This window comes from Larus michahellis, chromosome 10 (genome assembly GCF_964199755.1).
Source record: "Larus michahellis chromosome 10, bLarMic1.1, whole genome shotgun sequence".
Classification (NCBI taxonomy): domain Eukaryota; kingdom Metazoa; phylum Chordata; class Aves; order Charadriiformes; family Laridae; genus Larus; species Larus michahellis.
This window is the reverse complement of record NC_133905.1, coordinates 2,858,380-2,875,368: the sequence shown is the minus strand read 5'-3', so window position 1 is coordinate 2,875,368 and position 16,989 is coordinate 2,858,380. Positions and strand designations below refer to the sequence as shown.

The 16,989-nt window shown below is 60.9% G+C and overlaps 1 protein-coding gene across 4 annotated transcripts in view; it reads right to left on the bottom strand.

Moving 5' to 3' along the window:
- Nucleotides 1-16,850, bottom strand: part of CELSR3 (cadherin EGF LAG seven-pass G-type receptor 3) — a 34,950-nt gene extending 18,100 nt beyond the window's left edge. For all 4 annotated transcript variants that reach the window (XR_012589319.1, XM_074602687.1, XM_074602688.1 and 1 more), the window contains exons 1-8: nucleotides 13,611-16,850; nucleotides 4,992-5,624; nucleotides 3,153-3,375; nucleotides 2,579-2,694; nucleotides 1,618-1,706; nucleotides 1,033-1,190; nucleotides 654-817; nucleotides 81-206 (exon numbers count right to left, since the gene is read on the bottom strand). Coding sequence is in view for 3 of the 4 variants with exons in the window: in XM_074602687.1 (XP_074458788.1) it covers nucleotides 81-206; nucleotides 654-817; nucleotides 1,033-1,190; nucleotides 1,618-1,706; nucleotides 2,579-2,694; nucleotides 3,153-3,375; nucleotides 4,992-5,624; nucleotides 13,611-16,737 (4,636 nt within the window). In the remaining variant the exon portion in view is untranslated. The remainder of the gene's footprint in view (nucleotides 1-80; nucleotides 207-653; nucleotides 818-1,032; nucleotides 1,191-1,617; nucleotides 1,707-2,578; nucleotides 2,695-3,152; nucleotides 3,376-4,991; nucleotides 5,625-13,610) is intronic.
- Nucleotides 16,851-16,989: the final 139 nt, after the last annotated feature.

Here is a 16,989-nt window from a genome sequence, read left to right as displayed (position 1 = left end):
TTGCTCTGCTTCCATAGCAAACCCAGCACAGTCTTGCCCATACCCACCCTGCCCATGCCCAGCAGCACCCGCTCACTCACGGTGACGGCAGTCTTTGCCCCCGAAGCCAACAGGACAGAGGCAGGAGTAGGTCCCCCAGCTGACAGAGCAGGTGCCGCCGTTCTTGCAGGGGCTGGAGTCACAGAACGTGTGCTTGGCATGGCAGCCTGGAGGTATCAAAGTCACCCACATCAGCCTTGACGTGCTCACCACCTCCCCCCAGCCCATATGGAGAGGCACCATTGCCCACCAGCCCTCTCCCTGGCTGCCAGAGGGGCAAGCCCAGCCGCTCAGCCTCTCAGCACAGACCCTGCCTGCTCAGGGATGAAGATGAAGGCTGTTGCCGCTCCTTATGCCAGAAGAAAGACACTGCAGAGCTAGACCACCTAGCATCTCCCAGACAGGCCACCTCTGCAGGCTCTGCACTTGGGATCAGGGGACATTTCCAGAACATTAGCTGGAATGGAGACTGGCTCATTTAGGGGGATCTGGATGTCCCCCTCCCTGACGGGAAGCTGTTCTGCCCCACTGCTGTTAGAGCCCAGCAGTGCTGCTGCGTGAGCAGGAGGGGCAATTCCCAGGGCAGGGGCTGGCAGGAGCAGAGGCATGAGTACCTGCAGTAGTTCCGTTGTTGGCAATGTAGGAGGCCAGGTCGATGCGTTTGCTGTCAATGTACAGGTCTCTCATGCATCCCACGAAGTCCCGGTGAGTGACGGGGAAGTTTTCTGGCAGGTTGGGGACCCCTCCAAGGAGCAAGGGACCTGTGAGGTCCAGGGACCTACAAGGACAGAAACCCAGGGCTTTAAGAGTCACGTCAACCTCAGGTTGGCCAGCTGGCTCCACAGCGTGAGATGGGAGACAGAAGCAGACATGCTCAGGGACCAGGCACACACAACCAAGGTGACAGATGAGAAGGGCTGACTCCGCAGGGGACCCAAGTGCCCTGCTCCTCTCCCCACCACAGCAGTGCCCAACAGTCCCTGAGGAACTCACTTCTTCGAGCTGGTCTGCACACCCTCTGCGGCACAGGAGTAGTTCCCGATCTCGCTGCCAAACTGCAGGGCCACTGAGGCGTCACATTCGTCCACTGTCAAGATGGCCACCTTGTCCTTGGAGGGGCCCTGCACCACCCCCAGAGCACTGACCTTGGGCTGAAACCAAACATGGGGTGTTAGCAGCACACGTGTCCCCAGACCCAGGCACCCATGGGCTCACACAACAGCAAGGAAAGGGCCTGAGCATGGCCCGGGCACTGCCGCGCTGCCAGAGGTGTGAGCAAAGCAGGAGGGACATCTCCAGCCGAGCTCAGCAAGCAGCGCCAGAGATGGACACGGGGCAAGAACACTGCCTGGAGCGCATTCCTGCAGCCTCCAAGTGTGGTCCTGAGGGTCAATCTCCCCCTGCACCCGGCTCTCTGCTCCACTGCACGCATCCCCAGAGGCAGAAAACCGCATCTACCTTCTCTCCACAGCCTGCCCCACGGGGCAGAGCCAGAGAACAGGAGAGCCGGAGCCCCTTGCTCACGTCTCACGGGAAGGGAGACCCACATGCGTGAGGGGACAGCCAGGGTGCACGTACCTTGTTGTAGTAGCGGAGCTGCAGCGTGTGCCACTGCCCGTCACTCACGCCCCCCGGCAGGTAGGGGCTCACCACCGTGCTGGACTCTCCTGCGGAGACAGGGACGACGGCACGCTGAGGAAAGCACCCTCGGACGCACCCGCCCCTCCTGCAGGCACCAACCCCTCCGTGTTGCCAATGCCCTCGCGCAGGGACGGAGAAGGGCGCCAGGGAGACAAGCTCAGCATGCCAGCTCCTGCTTGCTGCAGCCGCGCAGCAGGAGCAGGTGGAGGGGAAGTGCAGCCCTGGGACCGGCAGCCAGCACCCCGGGATGGCTCCCCCATCCAGGCTGATGGCCAGGGTGCCCTGGCACCATGTGGCCAGCCCCTCACCAGCCACTCACTGCTGAGCCTTGCCCTGAGACCAGTGCAACCAGAGCGGCAGCAGGATGGCCACCAGGCGCTACGTGCAGGGGAGAGGGGAGGAGCACTGGACACAGGACGTGAGGGAAGCCCCAGTTGTTAACGTGAGGGCCCGGTGCTCCTGGCAGCTGGTCCCGACACCCCTCGGAGCAGGCAGGATGGGCACAGCAATGGCAGGAGGCAGCAGGGATGAGACCAACAAGATGGCAAACACCCTTCCAAGAGGCTCCTCCTCTCCAGACTGGCTCATGATAAGGCAGGAGATGAACCTCCCAATGACATAATGGAGAACAACAGCGGAGACTCCAAAAGGGTTTATCCCAGTTTATGCTCACGCTTCCCCTGCTGCACCTGCGCTCCTAAGCCTAGGGATGGTCCCGAGACACACACCCACCCTCTGTGCCATCCACTGATGCTCACCAACACCTCTCTCAACCCCATCTCCCTTAGCGCAGGCTCCGTCCAGGGCAGCACCCCGTCCTCTCCGCTCTCCCCATTCAGCGCAGGCCTTCTCATAGCTCCCACGGCACAAATCTTGCAACAGGCAGGGCCGAGCCTACCTGTGGAGTATTTCAGCTGGACTTGCCCCTGGATGATCTCCACCGCCAGGAAGTCGTGCCTCTCGTTCAGGCGCCCGTTGTAGAGCAGGAGGCCACTGGGCTCCACGGTGCTGAACCTGGGGCGAGGGAGGAAACGGGAGGGCAGGGTGCGCGCAAGGAGCATGCGGAGATCCCTGCTCTCCCGCGTCACACACCAGGGTCCCAGCACAGGGACAGGGTGAGACCCCGGCCCGGCCCCGGGTGCAAGCCCATCTGGGAAGGGGCTGGAAGCTTGATCCAGAGAACGTTTTGGGAGTATGGGGGCCTGGCACGGAGGCAGAGAGCTGGCAGCAGAGAAGGGGAGAGGGACTGAAGGAAGGGATGAGCTGATGCCAGGGGAGACATGCCAGTGCAGACTCAGAGCCCTTTGGCTAAAGGCACCAGGGCAGCCCTGTGGTGAGGCAAAGCCAGTAACACAGGGGTCTGGAGAGCATCAGCGCATCCCTGGACAGGCACAGGGTGTCCACAAGCCACCAGAGCGGGGCCAGGCAAGCCAGCGGGTGCCAGTGTCTGGCAGAGGAGGGAGAGGACTCACGAGAGGGCGAGAGTGAGGTGGAAGCGCTGGCGCAGGCCCCGGAACATGACGAAGGATCGTGGTGGGAAGGAGCGGGTGGACACCTCGCAGAAGGGCGTCTCGAAGCCGCCCGCCGGGCACTGGCAGCGGAAGCCCCCGTCGGCGCTGTTGGTGCAGGTGCCACCGTTGCGGCACACGCCGGGCGCGCAGCGACCTGAGCGGCTGTCCACTTCACAGTTCTCGCCTGGGGGAGCAAGACGGGAGGCTTGGGACATGTCTCGGACCAGGGGCACACACACAGCCGTCACCCGTCCACTCCTTGCCCTGGGAGTGCAGACCTCAGACTGGGTTTGGGGCAGGGTAGCTAAGGGGCAGGAGTTTGTGGGGCAGCTGGGGACACGTGGAGGATGTGACAACCCAGGTGTCACTCAGGTGTTCTCCACAGTAGCCAACAAGCTAGCTACCACCGCCAGCCCTGCAGCTCGAGCCCCTGGGCTGGATGGGATGCCAGCTTCAGCTGAAGGGGCAAGTTTGGACCCAGAATGGCATGGGAATGGGACAGGAGGGAACTGGCCACAGCTGGGCTGCACAGCCCTAAGGATGGAGAGGCAAGGACAAGCCAGGGAAGTCCTGGAGATGCTGAGAGTGCCTCCTTAGACACTGTCACCGCACAGGCCTGGGACAGGCATTGCAGTCCTGGCTCCAGGGTATGGGGACAGCCCAGCGCCACCGAGATCCCCTGCCAATAGCTATGAAAGTCTCACCCACAGCACGAGGAACCTCCTGGACCTCCAGAAACATAGGAGCAAAAGCCGAGCGGAAAACAGCCAGATGAGGGACACCAAATACCCTTGCACGTCGCTGGCATCGGTAATGGGGATGCCCGAAGCCAGCTCAGCAGTGCAGTGCAGGGGGTCTGGCCAGCCCCTTTTCCCGTGCTGTCCCCACAGCACGCAGGGAACCGCTCAGCTGCAGTCCTGCGCCCCAGGCCCTGCTCCCATTACTTGCTCTGTGGCATGCAAGGAGGATGAGGAGACAGCACGAAGTGACAGGGAAACAAGCTCATTAACCCTTCTGCTAATGGCTGTTCACGCTTCAAATACGGGGGTTAATTACCACTGACTCTGCTTATCTCACCAGGAGCCACCAGGAGAGCAGCTCCAAGGCAGCCATCTGCTGCCGTGCTCGCTCCCCACAGAGAAGGCATGGCAGGGGCTCCCTCCCCAGTAGCCACAGGCCACCTTCCCTCACCCCCAGGTTGCCAGTGGCCAGGCATGGGTCTTCACAGCCTATTGGGGACTTGTGGCAACAAGGTGCCGGCTGGCGCAGGGACTCCCCCCATGGCTAGGGCCAGATCTGCCTGGATTAGATCCTGCCTGGTGGGGCAGCTAGGCCCAGCCTCCTCTTCTGTTTTGGGTGGGCAGCAGCTCACCCATGACAGATGGGACCAGCAGGGGCTCCACGCTTCTGCCAGATCGGCTGAAGACTAGCACAGGCTGAAACGAGCACCTCCGATGGTCCCAGAGCCCATCGTCCCACTGGCATGGGGCAGGGAAGGGTAGGGAAGGGCACAGTCCAGCTTGATCCTCCTGCTCTGTGAAAAAGGCTGGGAGGTGGTGGCCAGGGTCCCCAGGAGCCCTTCATGCCACCTCCCTACAAGACAGATTTCTATGGCAACCTCAGCCCTGCACATCCAGCACCATGGAAACACGGAGAGGTGGGAGCAGAGCCGGACCTCCGCAGGCAAAGAGGGGCTCCGACACCCGCCATCCTGCTGGGAAGAGCACCCCACCATGGTGACAGCAACGCCAAGGGACCTGCTCACCTGTGCCCCCACGGCCCCCAGCCCCAGGCACTCACCGCTGAAGTGCTGGCGGCAAACGCACGTGTATCCTCCCTCCTTGCGGGTGCAGATCCCGCCATTCAGACAGGGGTTGGAGTAGCAGAGGTTGATCTCTGTTTCGCAGTAGTCCCCAGTGAAGCCCTGCGGGCAGCGGCACCGCAAGCCAGTGATGGGGTGGATGGGCCGAAAGAGGGTGGAGGGGGAGGCGATGAAGGGGGCCGAGCTGTCGAACTTGAGGACGGAGATGCACTTCATGTAGTTCTGGCAGGGCTCCCGCAGGCAGACGTTATCATCAAAGGGCAGCACCTCCAGCATGGAGGCACCCGTCAGCGCCATGCGCTTCATGTACAGCTGCTCCTGCAGCTCCTCCGAGCTGAAGTAGCGCCCGCCCCGCGGTGCCAGGGCCGAGAAGCTGACGTTGAGCACTGTGCCACCCACGTCCGTGTCGTTCTGGATGTTGAAGATGAAGATGTCCTCCTTAGGCGTTGCGAGCACAGTGGCCACCCCTTCCAGGAAGGTGGACAGCAGCGGGGAGAGGAAGCGCTCCTGCCACATGTTCTCCAACCGCACCGTGATGCTGTTGGCCAACATCTCCTCCGTGATGATGATCACCCGCAAGACACACTGGGCTGTCACACTGTGGATCCCATCTGTGGGAGGGAGCAGGGACACACTGCAGGTCTTTGCCTCCTGCTTGGAGCGTCTCCTCCCTCCCACCCTAGAGCAGGGCCCTGCACCCCAGTGCAGCCCCCAAAAGGCCCAGGTCCTTGGCTAAGGAACCTTGGAGTCACAGCCCCGGGGGCTAGCAGGGTGCCACCGAGGCTGGAAGGGGAGCGGTTGGTGTGGCTGCACCTTCTCCCTCCCATCAGGCTCTCCACTGAGGTTTCCTCCCTGTCCTGGATCTCGGCAGCAAAATGAGCTCTCAGGAACAAAAGATGCTCATGAGAATCGGGCAGAAGGAAGTCCCAGCAGGAGGCTGGGCAAACACGGGAGCCGATGCCAGGGCCTGGGGTGTTTTGCCTCCCCACTGTGCCCTGGCTGCCTCCCCCGCACTGCCTTTCCCTGCGCTCTCCTCCTGCCATTTCCTTCCTCTCTCCTCCAGGGTCTCCAAGGCTTTTGTGCCGGTTTCCCTGCTTCCCCCCTTCTCACCATCTGCTCCGCATCTCTTCCTTCCTCGGCCCATCTCTGGTTTGTTTAATTCTCTTTAATCTTTATTTTCCTTGGAAACAAACTCCCTCCCCTCGGGACCCCGCACCGTGCAAGCGATCTCCCAGGCGCGAACCCAGGAGTGTGCACGCACACTTGGAGCGTGCCCGCCTGCTCTCTCCCAGGCCCTTGGCCGTTAGCAGCATCTCACCCCCACGATAAGCACGCTCACGTGCCAGCAGCTCAGGCTGGACACGCAGCACAGCACCAGCCCGGACAGGCAATGGCACAGCTCCCACCGCAGCACCCACCCCAGCAGCTACGTGATTTGGGGCCCCCCGCCTCACCCTACCCAGCCAACTCCCAGAAACCCAACGGATTCTGCTACCTTGGAGCATCATACCCTGCTGCAAAAGAGGAAATACTAGCCAAGATGGGAACTGGACAGACAGACAGACGTGACCATGTTCCTAATTCCTCCAGGAAACCCCTGCTACAAGCACAGGCAGGCACAGAGCACCCCTCCCAGAGACACAGAGACTGTAATTACCCCAGATGGGGACCTGACAAGCAGAAAGCCCCATTCCTTGCTCAGATAAAACTCCCACCAGTCCCTTCCAGCGCACAATTGCCCCAGCCCATTCCCGAGCCTCACTACTTCACGCTGCCCAAATGCAAGCTGTCCAGCCCTTTGCTGGGACTGTCACTCTTCCCCCTCTCTGCCCAGGCAGAAGTTTGGGCAGTGGTTTTATTTTTCAGTCATTAACTCTCCTTTCCATGTGACCCCAGTCAGTGGCTTTGCCGGGAGGTATCCCACAAAGCAGCCTGCCAATGTCCCCCTCGCTCAGGCCACCCTGGGCACCTTTGCTAGCAGCTTTGGCTGGGGCACCCAGTGGGGAGAAGCCTGCCTGCTGCTCCAGGACACCTCATCTCTCCCAGTCCCCCGCCTTCAGTGCCCTCCGCCCCCAGCACAGGCTCCAGCAGGCAGAGCCAGCCTTCATCATGGTGAAGCAAGCACAGCGCCAACCTCTGTGGCCCCAGAAACCCTCGATGAGGTTCACCAAGAACCTCGCCGCTCCTGGTGAAATGGGGCGATCCATCTTCCAGCCCATTGCCAGCACCCCAATGCTGGTGCCCCCTGGGCACCGGCAGCACACAGCTGTCACCTGCTGTTCCCACCTCCCACCCCACATCCGCCTGAGAGCCCCAAACCCCGACATTCCCTTGGAAACCTGGCTCTCCATCATCATACTGAGACAATATTTACATCAACACATCGACAGTGACTCCCAGGACTATCCCTGGGTACCAAACCTTGCTGTAACATCCCCTACACATGACCAATGAGTGGCAAACGCAAGCTGCTCCCTTACCCTAGGGACACTGGGTTCTGCTGCCTGCGCCTCCCTGCAGGCAAGGCCACCCAAACGATGGGCAAGGAGTTTTCTGGGACGCTTACCTTTTCCCATCCGCCACGCTGACCCCTGGCAGGTAAATCAGCTCTGTAGAGACAGCCTCCCGCACCCTCTCCTGGGCATCCATGACAGGTTCAACACTCTGGGCCCCAATTTACACGCTGACATGGGAGATGGGCTTGTAAAAAGGCAGGCAGGAGGGTGGATCTCACTTCAGGGGAAGAGTGGCTAAAGCAAAGATGCCCACAGCACCACTGAGGGCAGCCCCCGCTCTGCCTCACCCCGTGCTCTGCCCCTCTGCCTTGCAGCTGGAAAGCTGAAGGACGAGCTCTCTGCAGCTCTGCCTGTTCATAGCCCAGCGGGTGGCCGTGTGGGCAATAACCAAGCACAATGGTGTGACCACCCCATTAGAAGGATCCTGCACCAAAGGTGCCATGGTCCAGTCTAGCCTACAGTGGTGCCGGAGGGACCACAGTGCATTACTGGTGCGAACACAGGAGAGCTGCTCGTTTACTCACACACCGCACCTCTGCCCATCCGTTGGCCTGGGTATGACACCACACTGTGCTGTTCGGAGCAGTGAGGGCACCCACAGTCTTCAGGATGATCCCGTCCTTGGCCGTGCGAAGGCGCAGCACAGCCCCGTGCCACCCCACTTCGCCTGCCCGCCCTTCCAAGCGGGAGGTAACTGCGTGGCACATCTCCTGCACACAGATGTAACCTGGGAGGCTGCTCAAATGAGCGTCGCTACCAGGACGCACAGGACAGACTAACGAACCAGACCATTGCCACCAGACAGCCCTGGCCAGCCCGTGCTGAGGCCATGCGTGAAACGAGCCTGGCAAACCCAGCCAGACCCCGCTTCATCTCCTGCAACCCAGTGCAAGGTGACAGAAGTGGCAGCAGGCTTCCCAGCACCCTAGTCAGTCCCAGCCCCAACAGGAACAGGGGTGTAAATGCCAGCCCCCCGTCCCCCCATCCGTGCCCCCGCTCCAAGCCTCATGTGCAAAGCTGCCTTTACTGCTCCTCTCCTCCCACGGCTGCTGCGCTGCAAAGCCTTTTGATTTCCCTCAGCCCCTTTTGAAGTTTGCAGTGCAGGAGGATTTAAAGATTGAAATGTCTCCCTTTTTTCCCCCCCGCCTCTCTCTCTTCTACTCTTCAGAAGGTGAACGCTTTCTGGTGACCCTGCAAATTCCTGCGCAGGCACCAGCCTTCATGCCGGGGCTCGTGCTGTGGAGATAAGGCTCGCACCGGGCTGGGGGAGCAGCGGTGCCAGTACAGTCACCCAGGAGCTAATCTCCTGGAGGAAGGGGGGGTTGCTTCTCTCTGAAATCAAACTGCTCCCGCCCCATATGGAAGCAAGGTGAGAAACCACCCCTCTGTGTGACACCCTGCCAGCATGAGCAATGGCTACCAAAGAGCTCCATCCAGCACCTGGATGGATGTGCCGGGGGACTCAGACGTGCCTGTGCTCAGGGCAAGGAACCCGCACCATCACCTGTGGTCCCTGAGGCACCTTCTCTCTGCAAGAGCCTCACAGGCTGCCAAGAACACCCGGCTCTGGGGAGGTGGAGCGAGGGGAAAGCCACAAGCGCGTCTCAGCCACACTTGGCTTAAGATGCTCCCCAAGCCACCAGCGGCCTGGCACCCCTCCCTGAGGGACCACCTGGTGAGGCAGCACCCCAGGATGCCACCATTTGGACACCAGCTCCCTTCTCGGTGGGAAGCTACGCTGTGTCCCCACTCCCTCTCCTCTCCCTTTGTCCCCTCCTCACAGTTTGCCACTCTGGCCACGGCAAGCATGAGCTCGGTTCGAGCCCAGCTGCCTCCCGCTCTCCTCTCTCCGGCTCACGGTTCACCCAGAAGCAGCCGCGAGGCCTGAGGGACAGCTCTCGCTCTCCCCGAGGGCTGCTCAGTGCCCAGCAACAGGCAGGCAGGCAGACATCCGCCTGATTTATGGCTGTTATTAGGCCTTGGCTGATGCGACGCTGAGTTCTGGGGCAGGCTGGAGTCCAGGAACGCCTCCAAAGAGCAAGGAGGCTGTGGCCAGGGAAGAAGGCAGGCTGCAGGGTTGCCGATGCCTTTGGCATCGCCCAGCCCACATCAGGAAAGCCCAAGTGTCCCTTTCCCAGTTCCCCGCAGTGATGTGGGACCAGTCCTGGCCCCACAGCCCTCTCCGGTAAGCTCCTCCATAACGTGTTGTCCCACCTCAGCATCACACCCAAGGCTGCCTCCCCCTCGGCTCCATCCAAGGGAAAGCAGATGGTTAAGAGAATGACCCACTGCAAATAGGGGGGGAAAAATAAAGCTACCAAAAGAAAGCCCAAAGCTGGCTGGAGGCACTGACCCCCCTGGGAGGCATTTTAATCACGAATGCTCAGCCTTTCTGATTAAATCCTGCGGCTGGAGAGCTGGTGCCTGGTGAATATTCATGCAGCAGAACGAGGAGCCCTGGAAACATGCCTACAGGGAAAGGAGCAGAAAGAAGGGACGTGAGGAGCTCTAACCCCCATGCTGGGCAGCACCGGGTCATCGTGTTTGCACTCCCAAGACTGACAATTACCAGCTTCAAAAGCAGTGAAGCTCCAGAAAGAAGAGCTCCGGCCGGAGGGCGGGGTGGGCAGCAGACTCCTCCTGGGGGTCTGTGCTGTCAGCCTGGGAATGGAGCTTCAGGCCTGCGCTGGAAACATCTTGAAGGGAGCAGGGCTGTCAACTGCTGACCAACAGTCTCCTGGGTCTGCCAGGGCAAAGGCACATCTCTCCTCTCCCCCCATGCCAGAGGCTCTCCGGATCCCTGGGCAGCACCCCAGCTCGCCGTGCAGCACGAGGCATGGGCTCCAGCCAACACTCCACTCCAAGAGCCTTGGTGTCACTAGCAGAGGTTCCCCTTCCCCTACAGCAAACATTTTGGCCTTCAGCCTCCTGGGGAGCTCCAGGGATGGGGAAGAAGGCAGCTCAGCTCAAATGGCCTCCCTGACCCAGGAGGGGACACACTGCTACCCCTCGCTTTGGGGGACCAGGAGCTCAGAAACAGGCTCCGGTGCATCACCACCTGCCCTCTTCTGCACAGCAGAGCCACCGCTCTGACCACAGCGCCCTGAGTGGTCACCCCAGAGGTGGTGAGGGTGCTGCAGGGACAGACAGGGGTAGCTTTCATATTTACAGCTGAGGAACAGTAAAACACCTTCAGATGGTGAATCTAGGAAAGGAGGAGAAAGGTATAGTTAAGGAGAGGAGAAAGGTATAGGTAAGGTGAACATCCCTCACCACTTCTGAAAGGCTTTGGCAGACCTCTCAAGATTTTGATGATACTTGACAGGTTAAGAGAACTCAGAAGTAAATCAGACTCCCCTCTCTCAGCACAGAGTATTAATGCCACTCTCCCGGTAGCTCTAAAGACAGGGACTAAAATATAGTAACCAAGACGACTCCAAAACCATTCCCTAACCAGGAACGGAAATCCTTAGTTCTCCCACCCTAACTTTGGGGTCAGTACCTCCAGCTGTGATGGACCTAACAGGGGAGGAAGCTCCTGAGGTTGGGCTCCTCAAGAGAGGAGAGGCATACAAGTTGTGAAAGGCCAGGGCAGCCCTGGGACGTTTACCTGCCTTGAAAAGACAGCTCTGATGTGTTCAGACATAGCAGTTGGGACAAATGTGCTCGCGGGGAGTCTTCCTTGCCAGGCTGGGATTTTAGGTGAGACATCTTGAACAAATGGGTCCCCTCACCAGAGCCAGCTCCTGGGCTGCAGGCCAAGGGGAGCTGTGTACAGCGAGCTCGAGGAGAACAGGGGCAACACAGCTGCTACAGCTGCATGCAGCTGAGCCCCCACGCTTGCCACCAGCCCAGCAGCCCGGCCCAGCGAAACCAGTCTGGAATGGTTTAAAGTCAACATCACATCAGTCTCCTGCAATGCCCTGATCTCACACAGTGCTGCTGGCCCCAGACACAGCCCCACCACCATGCTGGTCTTGCATCCTCGGCGGCCAAGAGCAGTTTTTAGCAGCCATAGGCGCCCACACGTCTGCGAGGAGCTGAGGTCAGTTTTGAGGCTGTCAGTCCCCCTGGAAAGGCACTGGTCTGTGATGGCCCAAGTCCTCCCTGCCTCCTACAAGGGGCTGAGCCGAGAACACACACAGCTCACAGGCAGGCAGAAGGGCCCATTGCCCTGTGTTTTAGAAGGATCCAGCCTCCCTCAAAGGGACCATAAAGCTCACGGTCAGGCAGGGAAGCAGCTCCCTCCTCGCATGCTGACCCTCGGGCCACCCGCCTAGGTGGTATTGTTGCCTTCCTGCAGGAGAAAGGTGCTCCAGCTCGGGGTTGAGCCCAGGCAAACAATGCAGCCAGGTCTGAACGTCCTGGCCAGCTCTGCAAACCCACCCGCTCACCCTCCCCCTGCACACAGCGACAGCATGGGGCTGACAGGGCTGCCAGCTGGGCGGGGGGCTTCGAACAATAAAGGCAGAAAAACCAAATCAGACCTCCACCTCCACAGCCAGTACCAAAGCCAACAAAAGGCCCGTTTTCCCGTGTCTCACTTCCCTCCCCGGTACAGCTCTTCCCCTTGCATCTTCTCCCCTCCTTCGCAAGCACACCTCTTCCAGTCTCCCTTCCCGCTGGAAGATGACGACACTCTAATTGCAAGGGCCCCCTCGCCGCGAGGCGGCTCGATGCAGGACTTCAGGACGTGATTGTCTCCTGCCTTTGTGCAGGGTTAAGTGTGCGAGGAGGCAGGGCTTGCATAAACACACTCGGGCAGAAGCTGGAAAGGTCAAAACCACCCCCCATCTCCAGTATGTGCGTGCCTGAATCCGATCTCAGCCAGCCCCGCGGTTACAATTAACCCCCAAAGAGCCCCAATCCACCGACAGGCTGGCGCTGGCCATGCAGAACTGCCTTGAACAGGTCTCCTCCTAAAGCCCTCGCTCCGTCTTTTGAAAAAAATCCTCCCCTCGCTGAATAAGCCGGATAGAGAGAGGGAGAGGGTGAAAAGGGAGGGCAGCTGGTAGCTGACGGTCAAGGGAGCATCACGATGTAATGTACGGCTCCCCAGGCGCTCTCGATAATTCAGCGCTCGGCCCTTCCAAAGAGGGCTCTTGCCCTCCCTCCCCCAGAGCAGCTCCTCGGTTCGGCGGTGGACGGATGCCTCCATTTCAGATCACGCATCCACAAGCAAAGAAAGGCTGACGGTGAAGGCAAAGCTCAGGCAGAGGGGAGCTCCAGCTCCAAACCCCGCTTGCTCGCAGACAAGCCCCTAGGTCCATCTTTGCCCTGCCCTCAGCTTGGCCGGAGGGGACCCCAACACTCCCCAAAGCCACCCCAGCAGCTACCGCTGGCATCTGCATTCGGATACTCCGGCAACACACATGACGCCAGAGTTTTAAGCACCGCGCTCTGAGGTTTGTTAGAGCTGTCCCCTGCAACACTAAGGTGGCTACAGAAAAGTGGTATCAGGGTTTTGTCCTGGTTTGCCCAAACCACGACAGTTTTAGAAGCCACGCCAGGAAGCACAGGTGTTGGCAGGTGCCACAGCCAGAATCCAGACGGAACCGATTGCTACCAGCGGATAGGTGTTTCAGAGGGCTCCCGCCGCACTGAGCTCAATCCCTCCCTCCTGGGCACGGCCGAGGAAGCACTCAGTCCCAGCAGGGAGAAAAGCCACCCTGGCTGGGGAGTGATGCAGCGTTCCAGCCCCTGGGCTAGCGGCTTGGAGACCCTGGGAACCAGCTGCTTGCCCAGCCAGAACCCTACAGCGCACATCACGGCCTCGCTGGTGACAGCACCTCCAAAGGTGTCTCGCTAGCAGCTACAGGCGAGCCTCACAGCTGAGTAACGATGCTTTGTTCTTGCAGACCACCTCCGGCCTTGGCCCCCTTACAAAGCGCTCCCCGGCAGCATGCCCACTGCCACCCTTCCCAGCCCCTCCGGCGTTTCCTGATTTGAAGCGACTCCCCATTCAAATCTTGTTGCCAGTCCCCAACCTGCCCCCTCAATGCAGAACAGGCTGCCCGACGTGGACCACACAGAACCCCCCAATGGAACTGCACTAAAGGTTTAATGATTTTCACACCCTACCTGTCACGGTCACCAGCATGGAAGCCACAAGCGGACGGTTGTTGTCCAGCTTACGGCTCAGCCTCAGCTCCCCGCTCGATTGATTCACGATCAACAAGTGCAGTTCATTTCCCCGCTCAAAGGTGTAGAAGAGGCGGTCAGACACATCTGGGTCATAAGCTGGGACCTTCCCTATGACTCCCGAGGGGAAGGTGTTGGACTTATTGGACACGTAGTTATTGAACAGGATCTGGAAGTTCTTGAGAACAGGGCTGTTGTCATTCTGGTCAATGAGTTTGATGTGGACTGTGGCTCTGCTGACCAGAGGGGCAGAGGTGGCTTGCACTACAATCACGTACTCGGGTTTTGTCTCATAATCCAGGTCTATCAAGGCTGTGAGCTCCCCAGAAAAGATGTCCATCTGGAATATCTCGGGGATATTGCCTTCCACAATTTGGTACATGATCTGGGCATTGGGTCCCTCATCCGGGTCGACAGCTGTGATTTGTGCCACAACAGAGCCTACAATGCTGTTCTCTTTTACCAAGACCTCAAACTCTTCAGCAGGAAAGACAGGGGCGTTGTCATTCACATCCTGAATGGTAACCTGGATATGGACAGGAGTTCTCTGAGGAGGGATGCCCCTGTCAACAGCGTATGCAGTCAGCTCGTAGACGGGAACGTTCTCACGGTCCAGCCTGCGGACAGTGCGAATGATCCCCGAGGTGGGCTCTATGGTGAAGTCTCCATCCCCATCCTCTCCGTTCTGGAAGGTGTATTGCACTCGCCCGTTGGTGTGGGCATCCCGGTCAGTGGCAGAGATTTGGAGAACGCTGGTGAAGGGAGGTGCATCCTCAGAGATCATGCCCTGGTAATGAGGGCTGACAAACTGGGGGGCATTGTCATTAACGTCATTCACCATGATTTCAACATAGGTGGTGTCCGCTTTCTGGGGGATCCCATTGTCCTTGGCAGTGATAGCCAGCGTGTAGGTGACCTGGTCCTCATAGTCCAGTTCTGCCTGGAGAGTGATGGCCCCAGAGTCTGGATCGATGCGAAACTGAGGGACGTTGTCTTCTAGGTAGTATGTGATGCGGGCGTTTTCCCCCACGTCATCGTCCGTGGCGCTGATCACCACCGCAGTGCTGCCCACGGGCCGGTCCTCATTGATGCTCACAGAGTAGTGGGCGCTCTGGAAGACAGGCCGGTGTGTGTTGGCATCAGTGATGTTGATGTGAACATGGCAGTTGTCACGCAGGGTGCGGTCGGAAGCCGTCACAGTGAGCACGTAGCGCCTCTCCTGCTTGTAGTCCAGCGGCAAAGAGAGAGTGATGAGCCCCATCCCACCTTGCGTGCTGATGGAGAAGCGGTTCCGCGTGTTGCCTCCCGTGATCTGGTAGGTGATGGCACTGTTCACATCCCGGTCGATCGCTGTGACGCTGAGGACGCTGGTCCCCACAGCTGCATCCTCGTTCAGGCGGATGAAGTACTCCTTCTGGGTGAACTCGGGACGGTTGTCGTTGACATCCATGACAGTGATGGTAACACTGGCGGAGGCAGATAAAGATGGAGAGCCATGGTCTCGAGCCTCTACCCCAAAAAAATAGTGCTCAACTGACTCCCGGTCCAAGGGCCCGCTGACCGTGATCCACCCTGTGGCACTGTTCACCACGAAGGGTGTGTCAGCCGAGACTCCCGTCAGTTTGTACTCCAGGCGCGAGTTCTCACCATAGTCCGCATCCACAGCCTGGATATGGATGACAGAGTGGCCGAGGGGAGCGTTCTCCAGGACAGAGATTTGGAAAGGCGTGCTGACAAAGATGGGGGCGTGGTCATTGATGTCCACCACCTGGATACTAACCATGCCGGTGTTGTTAGAGAGGGGAGGGCGCCCCGCGTCCTGAGCCCGGATCCTTAGGGCGTACTCCCGCTCCACCTCAAAATCCAGTGGGGCCACCACCTGTATCTCCCCAGTGATGCTGTCGATGGAGAACTGGCCCCGGCTGTTCCCGCTGATGATGTTGTAGTGGACCAGTGCATTGTTGTCCTTGTCCAGGTCCGTGGCAGTGACACGCAGGATCTCGGTGTGGGGCCGTATGTCCTCCCTCACCTGGACAATGTAGCGCTTCTCACTGAACTGAGGGGTGTTGTCGTTCTCGTCAAGGACCGTGATGTAGACCTTGACTGTGGCGGAGCGGGGCCCCGGCTCCCTCCCCTGGTCATTGGCCTCCACCACCAAGGAGTACCTCTCCATCTTCTCCCTGTCCACCGGCCCGCTGGTGGTGATGAGGCCGGAGCGGGGGTCGATCTCGAAGACAGCATGGGCAGCCCGCTCGTTGACGAAGCGGTAGCGAATGTTGGCGTTGGGCGGGGAGTCGACGTCGGTGGCCCGCAGCTGCAGGATGGGGTATCCCTCTTCCACGTTCTCCCGGATGGTCTCCCGGTACTCGCCCTGCTCAAAGACCGGGTCGTGGTCGTTACGGTCGGCCACGGCGATGGCCACCATGGTGGTGGCGGAGAGCCGGGGCGCCCCGTGGTCGGCGGCCGTCACGCGGAAGTAGTGCAGCTCCATGCTCTCCCGGTCCAGGGCCTGCGTGGTGGTGATGAGCCCGGCCCGCGGGTCGATGCTGAAGAGCTCCCGCGAGCGGCTGTTCATCAGGGCATCCATGGAGTACACCAGCCGCCCCGCCTCGCCCCCGTCGGGGTCCTGGGCCGCCACCGCCACCACCGCCGTCCCCGCCGGCTGGTTCTCCGCCACCTCCGCCTGGTAGTTGTACTGGGGGAACAGCGGGTGCCGGTTGGGGGCCGAACGCCGGCCCCGCCGCCCCGGGGACGCAGCCGGGGAGGGCAGCGGGCGCGGCGGGGCGGCGCGGGGCGGGCAGCGCCAGGGGGACCGGCGGCGCGGCGGGGCGGGCAGCCCCGGGGGGACCGCCGCCGCCCAGCAGGGCACGGCGGCCGGGCAGCCCCCGCGGGTCGGCGGCGCCCAGCCCGACGGCGGCGCGGCGGCCCCCAGCCCGGGGGGGAACAAAGGGAGCAGCAGCAGCAGCAGCGGCGGCAGCAGCAGCAGCAGCGGAGGCGGCCCCCGGTGGTGGCGGCAGCAGCAGCGGCGGCGGCGGCTCGGGGCGGCCACCGGCTCCTCCGCCGCCATGGTGCCTCGGCGGCCGCCGCCCGGCCCGGGCGCACGGCGGCTGGGCTCGGCGCCGCCCCCGCCTAGCGGCGGCGATGGCCGCCCCCCGCGCCGCTGCGCCCCGCCGCTGCCGCTGCTGCTGCTGCTGCTGCCGGGGGTGGCGGCGGCGGCTCCTCCCGCAGCCCCAACATGGCTCCCGCCGCCCCGCCCCGCCCCGCCCCGCCCCCGCCGCGCGCCCCCGCCCGCCCCGTCGCCGCCATCTTGAGGGAGGGC